This window comes from Sipha flava, unplaced genomic scaffold, assembly GCF_003268045.1.
Source record: "Sipha flava isolate LNK unplaced genomic scaffold, YSA_version1 111_pilon_pilon, whole genome shotgun sequence".
Classification (NCBI taxonomy): Eukaryota; Metazoa; Arthropoda; class Insecta; order Hemiptera; family Aphididae; genus Sipha; species Sipha flava.
In genome coordinates, this window is record NW_020271729.1 from 2,067,415 (window position 1) to 2,087,547 (window position 20,133).

General features: G+C 25.7%; 2 protein-coding genes and 1 long non-coding RNA gene across 3 annotated transcripts; 1 reads left to right on the forward strand and 2 right to left on the reverse strand.

Annotated features, from left to right (window-relative positions):
- Positions 1-6,714: 6,714 nt before the first annotated feature.
- On the reverse strand, positions 6,715-13,301 carry LOC112688969. The gene is made up of 7 exons (XM_025562432.1): positions 12,377-13,301; positions 12,096-12,312; positions 10,901-11,331; positions 10,357-10,549; positions 9,969-10,268; positions 8,660-9,080; positions 6,715-6,845 (listed from the first exon to the last, which is right to left on the reverse strand). Exons 1-7 carry the CDS (start codon positions 12,841-12,843, stop codon positions 6,715-6,717), a joined length of 2,160 nt encoding a protein of 719 aa, XP_025418217.1. The 5' UTR covers positions 12,844-13,301.
- A 2,104-nt stretch (positions 13,302-15,405) lies between these two features.
- LOC112688974 lies at positions 15,406-17,697 on the forward strand. Its single transcript, XM_025562444.1, has 3 exons — positions 15,406-15,592; positions 17,332-17,547; positions 17,611-17,697. Exons 1-3 carry the CDS (start codon positions 15,406-15,408, stop codon positions 17,625-17,627), a joined length of 420 nt encoding a protein of 139 aa, XP_025418229.1. The 3' UTR covers positions 17,628-17,697.
- Positions 17,698-19,153: 1,456 nt separating this feature from the next.
- On the reverse strand, positions 19,154-19,656 carry LOC112689349. Its single transcript, XR_003149120.1, has 3 exons — positions 19,519-19,656; positions 19,349-19,449; positions 19,154-19,287 (listed from the first exon to the last, which is right to left on the reverse strand). It is a non-coding gene; the product is annotated as an uncharacterized LOC112689349 (long non-coding RNA).
- Between the last annotated feature and the right edge of the window lie 477 nt (positions 19,657-20,133).

Consider the following 20,133-nt stretch of genomic DNA (forward strand, 5'->3'; position numbering starts at 1 on the left):
ACTGTTATGAACAAATTGTATTTCCGTATGCACAGATGGAACTCCTACAATGAGTGACAAATTTAAAGGCTTTGTTTCGAAATTAAAACAAAATTTTCCAAATATTATTTCAACCCATTGTTTTATACATCGTGAAGCTTTGATGATTAAATCGATTCCAGATGAGCTTAAAAATGTTCTTGATTTGGTAATTAAAATGGTAAATTATATTAAATCAAGAGATCTTAAAACACGAATTCTCAAAAAAATGTGTGAAGAAGCTGGTTCTCGTTATGAAATTTTAGTTTTACATACTGAAATTCGATGGTTATCAAAAGGTAAGGTTTTAAACAGATTTTATGAAATTAAAAATGAATTGTTGCAATTGTTCAATAATGAAGACCCAAACAGCGATTTCGTAACTCAATTAAATAATTATGGTCTGCAAAACTTGCTTATCTAGCTGATATTTTTAACCATTTAAATATCCTTAATTCCAATATGCAAGGTAAAGATGAAAACATATTAACATCGTCTGATAAATTAAATGGGTTTTTACGGAAAATTAATCTTTGGATATCACACGCAGAAAAAAACAACTGCAAATATTTCCATTAACAGCAGATGTTGATCCAGATGGAGAAGTAACATCTGATTTGATAATAAATCATCTTATAATTTTAAAAGAAAAAATGACAAAATATTTCCCATCTTTGGTTATTAACGAATATGATTGGGTGCGCAATCCTTTTGCTGTAACATCAGATGTAATATCACATCTAGAATTAGTTGAACAAAAACAATTTTTAGAACTTCAATCTGATAGTTCATTGAAATTAAAATTTAATGAACTTAAACTGTTTCAATTTTGGAGTTTTATTAAAACTGAGTATCCGATAATTACAGAAATTTGCTTATTTATTTTTATACACAGAAATACAGAATAGAAATAATAGGTACAATAAATAATGATGAAACTTATTAAAATAATCAAATAACAGTAGAACATTTATTAGTAAATTATTATAATACAAATTACAAGTTTACAAATAAAATTGATTCAATACATAAAGCTTGATAGTCAATCACATGAAATAGGGACATCAACATATAAATTAACACATTTGATTTATAGTTTACTATAAAAATTAAGAACACAAAAAAAAATACATTAAAATAAAATATACAATTCATATCTAACATTGAATGGTTTGGTCTTAAAAGTTTGTTAGCAAAGTTTTTTGGTTCTCACGTATGTTATATATCTACTATACAACTTAAACTTAAGTATCATGATATATCTACCTATGGAATATACGCTATATTACAGTACGTAGAGAGAAAACATTATGTTGAAGTTGATTGAAAATTTTGGTCATTGCTTAGGTTACGATAGTTTTTGCTACACTGAAAACTAATGGGCAATGATGAGGAGTCTATATATTAAAATACATATTATGGCTAAAATTTAAACTGTGCAAGTTAATTGTTTTTTTTAGCTTATTAAGTTAAGATAACATAGAAAAACATAAACGATAATATTTAGACAGGTACCTTGGAATTTAAACCTCCCATAGTTATTAGTTCTTCGCAAATTAATTAAAATTTAACTATTATTCGATGATTAAACATTCAAATTTCAATGAACAAATTTGATATTTCCATGACATATCATTGTTACAATTTGTTATCAATATTAACTTATTATCATATATCTGATATCTGATGGTCGGATGGTTAAATGCGCCATGACATGTTTTAAAATTTCGCTGTCTGTTAACTGTTTCTGAAAACATGTGGTTATTGGTTAATCTTTAATGTTTGCCATTATCCAACATGGAATACAAATTATTAATTAATTATTATTCTTTGAACATTTAACCACAGAATACGTTTTAAGTAAATACTAAATTATGTATATTATTTAAAATATAAATTTAAGGTTTAAACCAATTATTTCAATGCATATTATATTTTTTGATAGTGTTTTAATGTTGTATTTTGGTTAAAAAATTTGAATTTAATTAAAAATATACTTTTATCCAATCAGCAATATGTATTATTATGTGTACAGCAATTAGATTTCATATTTTGCTGCCAACTTTTTTTATATAACTTATCAGTAAGTTCAATCTAAAATTAATAAATTAGAATTTTTTTTTTTTTTTTTAATGATATATGTATAATATTATTGGCAAATATTAACCATAGGTACTTCAAATATTTTAATTTTATTTACGTCGCAATTCGTATTATTGGTGTAATTAATCAAAAATAACAGTGAACTATATGACTAGACAACTCAATTTGACCAGCAATTAATGAAAATTCATATTGATTTCTACTGGTACCTATCTGATAACTGTGAATTAATAAAATAAAATAAAATTGGAATAAAGGAATAGAATATATACATATTACATATGTATATCTACATTATATTTTAATCTTTCAACAAACTAAACAATCAATTATGTAAGTATTTTTTATTTTTTTTTTTTTAATAAATAATAACCAGGATTAAAATATTTTAATTTTATTTCAATGGCAATTGGTAGAATTTATATAATTAATCAAAGAATACAGTGAACTATATGACTAGACAACTCAATTTGACCAGCAATTAATGCATATTCACATTGCTTGCTACTAATATTTTTTAAACAAACTAAACAATCTATTATGTAAGTATGAATTTTTTTATAAAATAAATAATTAGATTTATTTTAGATTTATATTTTATTAGATAATTTTTGTTTATTTTTTAGGAAATTAATTTTGTTTTCTTTCAAATTTCAATTACATTTAGTAGTACTAACTTTTAATTCAAATATCTATAACAAGATTGGATAAACAAATACAAATTGTTATTATGGTTAGTCTCAGCATAGTACATCTCACCTGATAACTTAATAATTATGTATACATTTTTTTTTTTTTTTGTATAGAATACATCAATTCTATAAATAATTTAATGTTTTTTTTTTTTTTTTTTTTTAGTTGCATTCTGATAAAAAAAAAATAGTATAGCATCAAGACCAACTAACTACTTCTACATTTGTAAAAATTTCTAATGATCACATTAATAGTTAATCTTAATTGTATGTTTAAATAATTAGGTTAAGTTATTGGTACATACCTTAAGTAGGGATATGAAGTTTTTATTAACCTAAATTGGCAAATTAAATTTTTTTTTTAATGTGAGCGTCATTTTCATGTAATATTAAAAGATTTTTATATCATAAAATATTAATTAAAAATTAATATAATTTCAAAAATGAATAATTTTTTAAAACATCCATAGCCCTAAAAATATATTGTACCCTAGAGTAGAAAATGTAAAGTATGTTCAATGTTCATTTAATTTTTATCTAGGGTAGTGGACATATTAAGAGTTAATATTTTTTTATTAGGTATGACCTTACCCAAATCCTGCAAAAATTTGCACTACGGAAATTTGTTTATTTTCTAGTAAAATTATTGATAATTAATGTGTTTATTGCATTTGATAATTTAGTATCAAATTATGTCCATTATTTGGTCTATTCACGCACAAGATAGTTTTAATATAAAATGCAAATCATACATTATACAAAAAATATATCCCAGAATACCTTATAATTATAAATAGAAAGTCGGGTATGCACAATGTACAACAGACTCTAGGCCTATAACCCTGCATCAGATTAAAAATTCAGGACTCACTTCCTCAATGCACAATACATTGTAATACCAGTCTGATGTATGTTATTTTCATATCACTTAATTTGTGTAATCAAAATAACTTACCTATTCTATTATTTTTGTTAGTATACATAGATTGATTTTTAATTATTTATTTTTAATTAAAAAAAAACCTTAAATGGTAGGGGCATTGTAAAAATGTATAATTAAAAAAAAAAGAAGGAATGTGTGAATAGACCTTTAACTACTTTAGTCTTAGCTCTATACCCCGAATCCAAGTATATACTATGTCATATAGATTTGTATCTGCATATTTATGAATTATTTTTCTAAATACATAGGAATTATTGGTTTACTTTGTTTTAAAATGAAAAAAATGTTATCTGTTTATTATAGTTTATTATAATTTACTATAGTAATTAATAATATTAATTTAATAATATAATAAATAATATAATAAAATAATATAATTAATAAATATTTATTTTGTAATTTACTAGTTATAGCTCATCAATCTAATATAGAAATATAAATTATATTAAATAAATACATATGTATTCATAGGCGGCTCTACAGGGTGTGCCGATTGTGCCTTGGCACGCCCTATTTAAATAATGTGTATAAAAAAATTGAATAACTACAGTTAAGAATATATGTTAATAGACATTAATTAAATTTTAGTTTCTTGTAAGTAATACAGCACAAGGGCGTATTTGAAGAGGGCATTTGCCCCTTCCATGTCTTGTATTATTTTGAATATAATACATTGATTTATTTAAAAAATGTAATGTATAAATAATTAATAATATAAATTATCTGATTATCAGATCTGTGATATTGACCTATCTGTTATTAATTGTATGTACCTATACAAACATAGACATATAAAGATATCTTTATATTTTAACAGTGGGACCCTATTGCATTATAATGTGGGACAATTGTCCTAAATATAAAATGGGTGGAAACAGTGGCACCAAAATTTTTTGCTAGGTAGGGCCACCAAAAATGAGATTTCAACAAAAAATAAATAAATAATAAAAAAAAACAATTAAAATGAGCTAATTATTATATTTAAAAACTTCAAATGATTACAGCACTTCACAAAACTACTTTAAAATAATTCTACGATTGCTGTGTGCATCTGCAAACTTATTTATTATTTCATCAATGTCTAATTACTTAACTTTATGTTTTTCAATAGATATGATGCCTAAATCCGTTGATTAAATATACAATATTGTATATTTAATCAATGCTAAATCTAAGTAAACAATCTTTTACTTTATATTATTAAATCATATACAGTGAACAAAATACAAATACCATTATTTAATGTTTTCTGCTTATGAAAACTTACTATATTATTATGTCTTAGGTCAGGTCAGTGGTAAGACCAAGCATTTTCAGGTAGGGTATGTCCCTAACGCCGCTAATAGTTGATAGGTAGGTCATCATCTGCTCGAAGTTTTGTGTTAATATATTATTGACTATTGTCTCAAAAATATTATTTTTTGATTTACAGAAATATTATTTTAGGTATTCAGTAACTACCGTAGAGAAACTATAAATCTCTGTAAATCATTATAACTATGAAACTATACATTTTTTTTATTCAAATGTTTACATATACACACAGATTTATGATATAGATAATGTCATTTGTAGCTCAACTTCTAGAAATTTATGTACACATACAAATTTTTCAATAATGCGCAATTTCAAACAAGCACTATTTTCTTTCAATACTTGTGCAGTATGCATATTCATATCAGACACGCAATAATAAAACGCAGTATAAGATAATGCGTAATATAATTGATCATGTAGAAGCCGCTCTAAAGACCATCATTATTTGGCTTTTAGAGTTATTTTTACCGGTGATATTGGGTTTTTTTATGTTACTAATATACAATACAATACCATAAGTACTAATATTTATAATCAATAAGGGAATAAACTTGTACATAACCCTAAACAGCCACAAAATGGATTAACTAGTATCAATGCAGGTAAAACAGCTACATGGGAATCAACTCAAACGAAACCATTTTTACATTTTGTGAAGTCGAAAATAAACACAACTTACTGATATCTGTTGTTTGTTATAATTATAAACATAGGACTATTAGAAGCAGGGGCATCATTTGGGGGATTCAGACTATACATTAGCAGCTCTATTTTTTTAAATGGTTGGCCCGTATAAAATGTTATAATTGCGCCGTCGTCGATTAAATGTAAGATGCAAACGCGCTGTAATGGTGCGAGTTTTTCATAAGAACCTATTGTCGTATTGAAGAATTTTTTTTAAGTTCCGCTAAATAAACAGGATATATAAATGGCCTGGTGGAGGAAACAATTGGCTTGATTCAAATGTTTGCATCCCTATTGAAAAGTTGAAATGACGCCCCTGATTAGAAGTTGACTGTTTACTAAATGTTATTTATGAATTATTTTTCAACGATCACTGATCCAATGTTGTTCTCTATTATCTTTTTTTAGATTAAAATCATGCCACCTAAAAGCAGTTCTCAAAACGGGAAAAAAAACAAAAAGAACAATTCGGAATTGATGAAATACGAGGTTCTCTTGATACAATTATTCTACCCAAAACAAATCGTAAGTACCTATATAAATATAATAGTAATAATAACGTTTAAGTATATAGTTCTATTGCCTCTTGAAACTCGTTAATTATAATAATATGAATAATAACAAAATAAAATTACATTTTTGAAAATCGTAAAATAACATCACTATATGTTGAGCCTACAAGAGCATCTACACAACCTACATCTTGTTTTACGTAATGTAAAGTATTTATAACAACCTCGTGACATTTTATAACTACATTTAAAGCAGTATAATGTGAACGGCATCTTGTTGTACTAACACTTTTAACAACATGCGATTTTGTAGTTTTGTTACGTTTTGTTGGCATTCTCAAAAAATTGTTGCTCTTTTTTCAGAACACCACAGAAATGTATATAAACTTCTAAGTATCCAACAAATCTATAGTATTTGTATCAACAAAAACTGCTTGTTTAGCAACTAAAGCATGTCAATGAGCATGACACCAATTAAATAATGCTTTTGGACTCTTTTTTTTCTAATGTGAGCTTGTAAGCCATTATAATGTCCACTCATATTACTTCCTCCACCATAGGATTGGCCAATAAGGTCTGTTTTCCAACAAATAAATAGATTCTCATGCAAATAATTTGTTAATTATTAACACTAAACAATAAGCAATGGATGCAAATAATTTTTTCAAGCTTAACTTAGTAAGATAGGGCAAACCCTACGACTTTTGGTATTGTCTGGTAGATAACATTCTAAAATTAAAAGTTTTTTTAAAGCTTCTTTTGTCATTAAATTTTTTGGAAACTTTTTTTTTGGTAAATTATCACTAACAGGTTGACAGGGACTAATTTTAAAATTAAATTTTTAATTTCTGGAGTTTAATGAGAAATTTGCAGAAAGTAAGCTGGGTCATTTTTAAAAGCCATATTATTACAACCAGTCAACAATTCAATCTCTGAAGATATCTATAGCCATAACCCATTAAGATACATGCTTTAATTTGTAATATGGTTAATTTTTTTTAAATAGTATAATATCATTTATTTAAATACATTTTTATAAATTAAATTCACACAATTTACATAATAGATTTTAAAGTAATTATATTGTAAAATGTAAATTAATATTTTTCCTAACTATGATTATTAATTTAAACACTTAAATTTTAAAAATTTCAAACTTGGTGAAATTAATAATTAGTCAATTTAAAAAATTAGTGTCTAACTGCTTAAAATTTAAAATTAATTTTAACTAGTACCTATATAACTTCTATAATGCCTTATTTTTAAGTAATTTTACATACAACTATTCAAGTCTAACTAGGTAGTTTATTGACAGTATATTAAAAAATTGAATAAAAGAAAAGTCATAGATATTATATAATACCTAGTTAAAAGTAATTTTAATTTTTAACCAGTTAGATACTACTTTTTTAAAATGATTATAATAATAATATTAATATATTATATATAATATTTGACATATAATAGTTAAAAGTATAAATTATATATTTTTAACTATTACACATTACTGCTTAGAGCTTACACATTTTCAAAGTTTTAAAAGTTTTTTAAAGTTTCAAAGTTTTATAAAAATTATTTCATTAATCCCATATTCAAATCAATTGTTGTACAGTTATAATACTTATAAATAAACTTATTATATTATTAATATACATTATGATTAAATAACCTTATAAGTAAAAATATGTTTTAATCATATGATTATTATTCACATTTAGCAAACATTAAAAGAATCAAACTGATATAAATAATTCCAATTTAATAATGGTTTTTTTTTTATAAATACATTTTTTTGAATTGTCAGTATAATAAGAAAGTTAGTGTCATTGATGATAGATATATTTTATTAATTTAATACAACTTTTTGTTTAAATCACTTTTTAAATAAAATATAAATTCGATATTTTTTTTTTTTTTTTCATAAAATAATGTTGTTTCAAAAATTAAGAATATTAAAATATAATTATAAAGATTTTTATGTTGATTTAAATAAAAATAAAAACAAAAAACTAGTTAACTGATTAATTTTTTTCTATTAATATGGTGTCTACTAGTAGATGGTAAAAACCTTGGATCTATTTGGGGGTCTGATATTAAGTAATGAAGGGAGAGATGATTGAAACATATGGTTCGAATTGTTACTGTTTTGATGAGGATATGTATTCGAATCTACTGAAGAATTATTTTACTGTGGTTTTTGTTATTGGAAACATGTTGATATAACATCAGAGAATATCGCCCTATTTCTTCTTGTGTCCGTGAAGCTCAATCATTTTTGATTCCCAATGACACATAATTTGAAAATTCAACAGTTTCAGAAGAATTTAAAAATTTTGAAATTTTAGACTTCATTTGATTAATTTTTGCATGATAAGTTCGATCTACAATACTTGTTTGAAAATTAAATATCTTGCCAATGGATGTATTCATATTATTTTTCTTGTTCACTCTAGATTTTGCCTTAAATATTTTTGAATCAACATTTTGGAAGCTCTTTGGATTATTGGATTTATTAGTTATATTTTTACACCGATCAACTTCACTGTTATTATCCGACAAATGCAATCCACTTTGAAATGCTGTACTCAAACATGTTAGTCTATCAGATGAATTAACAATTAGTTTGCTTTTCATTGATGGTTCAACTTCTCCCATTACCAGCCTAAATTTTTTCATTATATTAATTAATGCTTTAAAATAAAACAACATTTCTTCAGAAGGAGTTTCACATGAGTTAGTGGCTAATCTTATTTCATTACAAATAAACTGTGCTAAATTAAACTTTTCCAAGCCAAATGATGATAAGTTATCCTGGAAAAAAATAATTAAAAATTATGTTTTTTTATACCACAAATTATTAATAATTATAATATATATATTTTTATCTTTATTATCTACCAATATCAAAATTATGTAAATAGTATTTATAATATATTGATAAATATTAATGTGATTATTAAATAAAACTATAATTAAACTAATTAAATGTTTTTTTTACAACAATTAGTACAAGAGAAATAATAGTTAAGTGAACTATAGGATCTCATAAGCGGAAATTTTATGAAACTAGTGGGGGGAGGCGGCTGAACATTATTTGTTTATTATACTTATAGGTACTCTGTAGGTACACAATTATTTATTTCACAAGGTAATTTACAAAGTTTGACAATTTGACATATTCAACAATGTAACCAAAAAAACAATTAGATGCCTTATCTTAAACATTTTTGGAGTAGGTATTCTAAACAGAATTTAATAATTAATTAAGTTAAACAACCAATGCAGGTATTATTACATATTATTAATATTACATAAATTACGATCGTTCCAAGTCATGACAACAAGTTTGTAAAATCTTATGAATTAGATTTAATTATTATCACAGAATATTTTTTTTTAATTCAGTTATAAAAAATGCATTTTACAATTATAATAATTATTGTATTTTTAGTCACTTAACAATTTTAGGGCTAGGGAGGCTAAGCCCTGTATTTAAATTCCTGTGGGGGCTTAGTCCCCTCAAACCCTCACCCCCGATTTCCGCCTATGTAGGATCTATAAAATATTTCAAAATAAATATTAACTATAAATGATGAATTGGAATATTTATAAGTAAATATTAATGAGAAAGTTAATTGTGTAATATTAAATTGTTTAGTTGAAAAATACTTTTTAATATTTAAAACAAGATAAGCTTACGATCATTAAATCACAATCTAAAATTATTGGTTCTTCAAGTAACACCAGGAACTGTTCAACTCCAGATCTTAAATTATTTGCAAATAATATTGTATATGAACAAATCTGAGCCATAATTATCACTTTATCACGACCGTTTGATTTATTAAGCATAGCAATTAGATCGGGTAGAGGATCTTTACCATTTTTATGATTATTCATTAAAAAGCTTAATTTTTCAGCTATTTTAGATTTTTTATTTTTGACCGAAGGTTGAAATTGTTTAGAGGCAGTTTTTTTGAGTTCATACGTCTTGTTTGACTACAATTTAAAATGAAAATAAAAATAACAACAAATAAATTAATTATATAATTTTAAATTTAATCAAATTACTACTACTATTACTTACTACACGTTTATAATGTGTAATTGCCTTTTCAATAGAATTTAAAACCGCCACATCGTTTGGTGCCATTTGCATAGCTTTTGTTAGATACATTTTTCCTAAATCAAAATCACGAACCTTAATTGGAAGTGTCATTAATATTTTAGCACATCCGACAATCACTAGAGGATCTTTTGGCTCCATACTAATAACTGTTCTGAAAAAACATAAATAACAAAAATTAATATTTTTATGCTGATAATATGTGTTTACTTAAAAATATTTCTAACGCCCTTAATATGAGTCTAATGTAAATTTAAATAAATTTGAATGTGCAATTTTTAAATTATACCTACCAATACACATGCATAAATAATGGATTACTTAAGTTTCTGTCATAAAAAAAATTGGTAAATATTTGAGGTATACAAACAAATTGTAAATTATAATCTATAATAAATCACAGCAGATATTTCCTTTTAAATAGGATTAATAATATTAAAAACAAAAACATAAATAATCATAAATAAATCAGGATTAAAGTAATGAATTTTTTTATTTGACCTACTTGATCATATCAACAATTTTTTGGTTTGCCTGTAAATTTTTCTCGCTCATATCATTATTTTTTATGTTAATATTATCATGATAGTTTCTATTTGCGGTATCTTTATCTAATAATATTCTATGATAGTTGAAAACTGTATCCTTTCCATCAGATAACATAATTGCGTGTTGGATTGCATTTATTTCATTTTCTGTCGGATGAGATTTATATGAATGTAAAAATGTTCTTTGTTTAGTTAAAGCCACAGCATAAATGTAAAACCAATGTGGAGAACTTGGATCCAAGACACAAGCTTTATTTGCAGAATCACAAGCTTTTTTGTAATATTGTGTATTTGCACCATACTCAGTTAATACAGCAGCATGTATAGCAAATATAGAAGCTTTTGATATACAGTTCAGTTTTTTGAACGGTATAATATCATCTAATAACTGAAAAATAAATATATAACAGTAAATGAAATAGCCATTGGTATCATTTTAAAATCACTAACACTTAAAATATAGGTATAATAATCAAATATAAGATTCTAAAATATAAACCATGTACTTTAAGAATATTGACAGGATTTCTATTATGGAATAGGGTAATATTTCAAAATAATAATTATGATGGTCTTTTTTGGGTCATTTTTAATAAAAAAGATTAGTAAAGCATGCAATCTATAGACATATTATGGATAAGATATGTGACTTGCCATACATTTATAAAGAATATTTTGTTTTTATAATTTATAATTATATTTATTTCAAGTAAAAGTACACATAAAATAATTTTAATGGTCCTGAATACTATTTACATTCAAGATCGCATGTTTAAATTAATTTTTTCTAATTAATTATAACTTTATTTAAATTACAATAGTTTTTTTGTAAAAAAATAATTTTATAATTGTAAAATGAAATAATTAATAGTATGGCTAGGAAATAATTGAAGTACAAACCCTGAACTCCTATAACTTTTTAATTATTTTTGGGCTGCATAAAAAATATATTATAATACAATGGCTTGAACTATTAATCAACTCAATCAAAATCATAACAAATAAACTAAGTAATATATCTAATCAGTGGATAATTTAAATTATATTTTGGTGTTTTTAAATTTGTTAAAACCATTACTCAATACTTTAAAATATAACACCAACAAATAAGCTACAATCATCTAAATAATGAATAGTTAAAAAATATCTTACCCATTTACACTCTTCCAGAAGGTTTGAAGCATTTAACATGTGAATTAAAGTGCCCTTCATCACATAATAAAGGCCAGTTTTAATGGACAAATAAAACTTATCTGAGCCGTTATCTAATTCTTCTAGCCATTTACCAATTTCCAATATTTTAATTTGACCATTTTCGATTTCACCATTATGGAACAACTCATAACCAATAATCAAATTGCCTATAAACCTAAGAATATGTGACAAAAATATGAATTATTTCAACAAACAAATATAATTTCTTGAATATTTACCTTTTCATTGAAAATTCTGGTGAAGAAATATCCAAGTTATAATCACCATATTTATTTAATATTTGTGAGATAATATTTCTTTTATTCGATTTCAATTTCCACGTAAAAATACATTGCAGACTATTAATTTTTTGGACTATATCATTCGTTTGAATTTTATCTTCAACCGTACATTGTACGGTTTCTTCGTCGGAGTTTATTTCACTCTTTAATTCATCCAAATCGTTATCGTTTAAATCTTCAGGCAGATTGCCTGCAAAAGACATAAACTCAGAAGAATCAGCGATGCTCTCTTTGCACGAGGTCCGATTTAAACAATCAATTTCGTTCACTTCGGAGAGCATGTTCTCAACATCCTGTCTCAGGTTGATCACTTTCTTGTTATTTTGTGGTTCGTCATGATTTGGCGATCCACTTATGTTGTCCGATGTTCTCTTGAAGAGCGTTTTGATCAAGGAAGCAAACATCCTTGAGGTTCGATCGAGAACGTTCGCTGGCGGTCAGCGCGAAAAGATTACCACACCGAACGCGTGGTACGGCACGTAAACTTAAGGTTGCAGTTCCGATGAATAACGCGCGACACAAACCGACGGGATGTATGCGCATTCGGCGAACGGCACTCGGTCACAGGGACGGTTGATGTCTGAGGTGGGCAAATGAACGACCGAACAAAAGAACAAGATGGAGGATGGCACGCTCAACACAAAATGCTTACAATAAAATGTTTATCTGTAAAGGTGTGTTTACACCCGGGCGCTCTTTATTGCGTTAGACGCATGCGCTATGCGCACCCCTTGAGTTGAACGAAAATGCTTGCATAGCGCATGCCCTTTTCCCTTGAACGGTTACATTTTCGTGACGCATGCTTCGACGCAAGCCCTCCCGTGATCGACGGGAATCTGTTCAACACGCCATGTTTTTTTGTATTTTACCGATATGCTGATATATTTATTTTATATTTTGTGTGTATTTGTTTTAAATAAACATGACTGAAACCAAAGACCAAAATCAAACAACACGTTTCATTGACGATTACATGTAATATTAATATTACATTTTAATTAAATTAACTAATTAAATTTATTTATTAAGAATTACTTTTAATTAATGAATTGTTTTCATTAATTACATAATATTATTATTATTTTATATTACGTAAATCATTTCCAATACTAAGGGATGCAAACCATTAAGACTACACAAACAAAATTAACAGCAAATAGAATTTGGGTTTGTTTATTTCTGTTTTATTGTGTGTAAATTGATTAACAGATCGAAATATAATACAGTTCACTATATTTAATATTTTATAATACTAAAAACCACGATTATAGATATCAAGTTAGCCAACGAGTTATGTTACATACAAGTAGGGATGGCAAACAAGATATCGATATATCGATATTTTTCCTCCGATAATATCGGCACATCGATATTTTAGGTTAGGTTAGGGAAATTTTCGACAACCCTAAATACAAGGCGGAAGTCACCCATAGACTTAATATTAATGGACGCAGTAAGGGTGTAGTTTGTGTGGTCTTGTAACGCTGCGCTGCTCGACAGGACCCGGTGAACTACGTACATGCGCAGTAGAATTTCAGGTTGTGTGTGTTTATGGGTGTTTTTTAAAAATGTTTTTTATGATAATAACTGTCGACTGATTACAATTATATAATAAAACACCTGCAGTCAATACGCTAATATTACTTATAGGCATGCATTGACTTTAATGCAATAATTATTTACATTACGTTCACTTGTAAATTGTAAAATAAATTTGTATAATTTTATAAATATTTAAAAATAAAATATCAAAAAATTTATCACTGTTAACTTATTTTACTTTGGTTAGGTATAATATATTTATAATGGTTTTTTCTTTAAATTTCATTAGTTTAAATGCTGTCCTTAGAACCAAATACTTGTATAGAAAATTTATTTCCATAAATGTATTAATAATGTTCATTTATTTTTTGTATGCATATAAAAGTTTAATTTATTATGTAAATAATTTAAAAAATTCCTATTTAAAATATGCATTTATAGGAAAAAAAGTTGGAAATAATTTTGCATACCACAAAACAAAATTATTAACGAATCAGATATATTGTATTTACCTTCCGAACATATGTTTTGCAAATTTGAAATTTGCAAATGCATAGTCCCGAGCTCTAATAATTATGTTATAACATAATTATAATAAAATAAATAAATAAACATATTTTATGTCATCAGAAATGACAACACTGCTAAGAGGATTGCTGTGACCGCACCGCCCAACCCCGGCAACCATGGATGCTTCGTCTTTGAAGTCCATCACAGATTTGACTCGTTAAATCTGCTGGCATGGGCTCCAACCACGGTTTAATTTATACAGGTTAATTATTGCTAGTCCGTCACTCGGTCAGACTGCGTTACGGTTCAGTAGTTCATATTTTCACCACACGTGTAAAGCGCTAGTAGTAGGTAGGTTCATATATTACTGATTAACTTACATATGTGATATATTGCATTGTGTTATTATTGATATTATCCTTTGATTTGTATTATATAATGCAATTTAATAATTACTCTTATAAATTTAATAAAGGTAATAAATAGAGCCAGGATTTTTATGCATTTAAAAAGTGTCAAATATGATGCAAATATACAAAGAAAAAGTGCCTTAATATGCAATTATATGCAATTATATGTTACACTTTATAAAATGTGTTTTTATTTTTTAAGAAAAACCTCACTTATACTAAATAAAATTCTAAATATTTTATCAAAAACAAAAAAAATGATAACAACCACTGCACAACTAGCGCTCATAAGGTATAGCGAGTATTATTGATAAGGATGATATTGATTACGAAAAATTGCCGCTTTTTTTTTCAATTGAAGAATAAAAATTTATCTTTAATCAAATTGTATTGAATTATTTAAGGTTTATGTTTATTTGTAGTTCTACTCATATTTGTATATAATTATTTTGCTTTGTTTAAACACGTGTTTAATAGCACAGTAGAGTTTTTTCATAGATTAATATGTCTCATTACATATTTTCTTGTTCTAAAAGTAAAAATAGCAATTTTGGTGTACCAAAAGATGCTGATATTTTTAAGACTTGGCAGAAATCTTTAGGTATGCCACTTAAGCGAAGTTCTAGAGTTTGTGAAATTCACTTTGAACCTCAAGACATTGTAACAGAATGGATGTTAGGCCTGGGTCTTAGTATATATTCAGAGTGATTTATTTATTTCCTCTTAAATGTAATTAATAATTATACGCCGTAGGTTTTAAAAGTAAAATAATTTCCACAGATTCGTTCGAAAAGACCTAAATTAAAAGTAGGAGCTGTGCCAAAAATACCTTTTAGTAATTCTTTATAATTAGAATCTTATTTAAGTGACACATTCAAAAAAAAAAAAAATTATATATCTTGTTGGTTTTATTATATTTCAATATCACTATATTTATGATCATAATTATTGTGCTATAAAAAATAGGTATATTGGTAGTTAATTATAAAATATAAATTATCTGTTTATTAGAGCATAGGTTCCCAAAGTGTGCACCGTGGTGCCCTAGCGCGCCGCGATATATGTATAAGGGCGCCGCGCCATCATGAAATACTATCGAGTCTAAAATTTTCCTTATAATTAGTCATGCTATGACTTAGAGAAGGGCGTAAAAAAAAAAAAAACCTTGGATTAAAAAGGGCGCCTTGAGTCGAAAAAGTTTGGGAAGTACTGTATTAGAGTATAAAAACGATTTTGATTCTTTTGTTAAGCATGATCATAGTTATTTTTTAAAAGAACCAAAAAAAATTTGTATGTCATCATGTTCACCAATTAGCATCAGTTCCGAAATGTCTTCTTCAACTGAATGTTTACCTACTAATAACTCTACATTTACTTCTAACATTGTAACACTGTACAATTTAATATTTATGAAATTAATATTCAATGTTTATTAACTACTATTATAAAAATTTAGTCACTGTATACAAATGATATGCCTTCAAAATTGTTTCAATTTGTTTTGAATAACAATACTTTGATACATGTACCAGTTGGTTGATTCATAGATGTTAGCCAACACAACGATGATATTTATATTTGTTTCCATAAACAAATTAAATTTAATAATAATTTTGTTAGAGCTATAGAAAAACAACTTGTTTTAACCAAAGTTAATAATTTTAAATTCTTTAAAAATTACTTTTGTTTTAATGTTTATCCACTCCAGTATAGAGTAATAAAAAAATTTTAAAACAAAATTTTTTAAGAAAAATAATTTTACAGATTTAGTAATAATACTTCATGTAAATTAAAAAGCCATAGCAGTATCAGCTATTGGTATACAAAAGAATTATAAACCTAATAACATTAAAGATTTAGAAAATATTATTAAACTCTATAATCAAATCAAGATCTATCAAAAAATTGGTTGTACTGATGAAAATCTAAATGTTAAATCTACATTAGGGCCTCAGTTTATAGAATGACATGGAAAGTGGAGTCATACAAAATGTACAACTATACTGAGCAATGAGATGTATCTATTAATTTATTGAACATAATAATTATTAGCTAATAACATTGATTGTGAATTGAAATCAATGGTACTATACATATGTAAACAGAAGTATATTATAAAGTAAAAAATAAAGTAAATTATTTTGTTGTAGTGCATACCAATTATGTGTATGATGCACAAAATTATGGTATAACATGAAAAATAAGAACGTTCGCCAAAACAAAAAAGTATGTGTATAGTTCTGTGTATTTTATCATTTTTCAGATCTAATAATTACGATTTTTTAGGAGATAATAAAATATTACCACTTCCATGTATAAATTCCATAAGAAACCACTTATTGGCCGTAAAAATTGGATGTGGGTTTGATCTTAATTTGTTTAAACTTTTAAAAGGAAAGTTTTTATCTAAATCTAATTTTCATAAAAAAGGTATCCTAATTTTTGATGAAATTAGTTTGAGAGAGAGCCTAAGTGTTAATAGTAAAACTCTAACATACACGGGCCTTGAAGATTTTGGTGGAGATATACAACGTAAAGAAGGCAATGAACATAAAGCTAACCATGGATTTGTGTTCATGTGGCAAAGTTTAACAGAGAAGTTCACTCAATCCATAGCAGTATTTGCCTCCAATGGACCTATAAAAAGTAATAACATAATATGAATGTACTATCGATAATATCAACTTTAAGCAATTGAACTGTTTGTAGGTGTCCATCTTACTTAATTAATTATTAAAGTAATTGTATTGATGGAGAATAGTGGTAGACAAATAGTTGGAATAACAAGTGATGGAGAAGAACTAATCAAAATTTGTGGAGTCACTTGGGGGTAAATACGAGTATGTTTAAATTTTCAACTTTATACTACAATGTAAAAACTTTTTAAATTATCCCAACCTAAAAGTAATAATATTATAACCATATTATCTTAAGTATCAGCAAATAAGAATAATTTCAAATTTTTTTTTCTCAATCCTTACGATTCTTCAAGAAAAGTGTACGTATTTTCGGATGTGTCTCATTTAATTATAAAATTCGTAATCGATTATTTAAGAATAAAGATTTAAAGGTAAATAATAATTTAATAATTTTATTACTACCTCAAAAAAATAATAATAAAACCAATTTTTATTTAGCTGATAAACAGATTGGTCTATTAAAACCAGCTTGAAGTGGGAGCATTATAAAAGTGTATTTGATATTGAAAGTTATTCTCTACTATAAGTTTGTCCAGAGCTGATAAAGCATCACTTTGATGAATTGAATAACCTTTCCATGATGAAAGTCAAATATGCAGTTCAGGTACTTATATTTAATTGATAAATTAAAGTCAAATAGAATCTAGATAAAAATATATATAAAACTGAATATAACATACAAGTAAACTTTCATAAAATTAAAGAATTAATTATTTCTTTGATATATTTATGCTTAGATATTTAACAACTCAATGGCCGTAAGTATTGAATTCTATAGAAAAAAAAACTATAATTGTTTTATAGATTCTGAAGAAACGATAAAATTTACAAACATTATAAATTAATTATTTGATGCTCTTAATAGAAGATATTCTGCTGAAGGAATAACAAAAAAATAGTTGTGATTTAGAGATTTTTAAATGTTATATGTGTGTTTTTTTTTATCGTGTTAATGTTGTGTATTACATGTATCTAGTTTTTATGTTGTATTTTTAAAAATATGCTAGTTGCTCTACTAAATTTGATTTAAGACATCAATTATGTATACAAGCAATATATAGTATACATAATATATTTAATCAATATATAAGATTTAAAATTTTAAATATATTTTATATTATACATAAAATATATCAGGTATTGAGAGATGCTTTAAAATGGCTAGATAGGTGGACATTAAATTTAGAAAATGGCCTTATAAAAGAAAATTAATTTTTGAATCATCCAACTTTTGATGGGATTAAAATAACTATCAATTCAGCAATTTATTTGACTAATTACTTGTTAGTGTAAAATGTAAATTTTTATATGTTTTCACATCTAAATTTAATCAGGATTCATTAGAAGTAATATAATGTTTATGAATTTATGTTACGGCTACTTTGTTATCACCCAATCAGTACACCATATAAAATGTATCGCCCTTTCATAAATAAAAAAATATTTCAATGTAAAATATTATTTTATTTTATTCAAAAAATGTATTGGATTTTTAAATCTAAAAAAGTATATAAATGTTAGATAAAACAACAAACAAGTACCATGATATGATATACAATTTATTCTTTACATTTTTTTAGACATTTTTAGAATAATTAGACTATAAACGGATCCAACGATCATCCCACCAGTCCTACATTCCTTCAACTATATCGAATGTTGTCTATTTATTCTGTTGTTAGACCACCTAAAACAGGATATTGCACAGTGTTAGAAGGTTTGTGATTAATAATAAATTATAAACTTACCATTTAAATTATCTGATGATAACCAAAAACTATTTTAGATACAATAACTGTTCTTTCAATTAATGCTTTGATAGAAATTATTAAAGATCCACAAAATATATCTGAAGAACAAAAAAAATTCAAACATTAAAAAATAAAATTATAGAAGAAGAGTGCTAGGACTTGATTACCACGACTCTACCGTATTTGATTGTGTGGTTAATTCTTTAGCTGGGTAAGTTCTTTACATCTAAAGATAGTTAAATTGGAACCGGGTCAATATTGTTCAAATAAAATATATATGTACAATTCATTGAATCCAATGTACCTATTTACTTATTTAAAACAAAAATTAATTAATTAGTTACTTATTTTATAGATACGTATCCAGGCGGCTAATAATGAATATAAAATGCAAGATGTATATTTTAAATTTAAAAAATATTAATAACTTTGCAGTAGGTTTTCTGCTAACTTGGCAAATGATAAACCAGAGGATATCTCACTCATCCTGACAATCATCTGTATATTATTCTAATACATTTAGAAATGTGTTTTTCTAAACATGCAGATTCATCTGATGCATTTGAAGACACATGCAATGAATTTTTTAAAACCCGGGTAGGTTTGAAATTCATGTGCCTTAAACACCAAATTAAAATGTTGACCATAATTATTGTGTATTATATAACAATGTGGATGAGACAATATACTTACATGTTAAATCAGAAAACAAAAAACCAGTATAAAACCAAAAAAAAAATTGTCAAAATTAGTTAAAACTCAATTTAAAATCAGAAAATCAC

What these genes read in the sequence shown, in the direction of transcription:
- LOC112688969 (XM_025562432.1), bottom strand. Translation starts at nt 12,843, where the DNA reads ATGTTTGCTTCCTTGATCAAAACGCTCTTCAAGAGAACATCGGACAAC. An exon ending in TTACACATTATAAACGTGTA is followed by an intron (nt 10,269 to 10,356) that starts GTAAGTAATAGT and finishes TTTAAATTGTAG; the next exon opens with TCAAACAAGACGTATGAACT. An exon ending in TAGATTGTGATTTAATGATC is followed by an intron (nt 9,081 to 9,968) that starts GTAAGCTTATCT and finishes ATTTTTTTCCAG; the next exon opens with GATAACTTATCATCATTTGG.
- LOC112688974 (XM_025562444.1), top strand. Translation starts at nt 15,406, where the DNA reads ATGTCTCATTACATATTTTCTTGTTCTAAAAGTAAAAATAGCAATTTT. An exon ending in GATGTTAGGCCTGGGTCTTA is followed by an intron (nt 15,593 to 17,331) that starts GTATATATTCAG and finishes TTCATAAAAAAG; the next exon opens with GTATCCTAATTTTTGATGAA.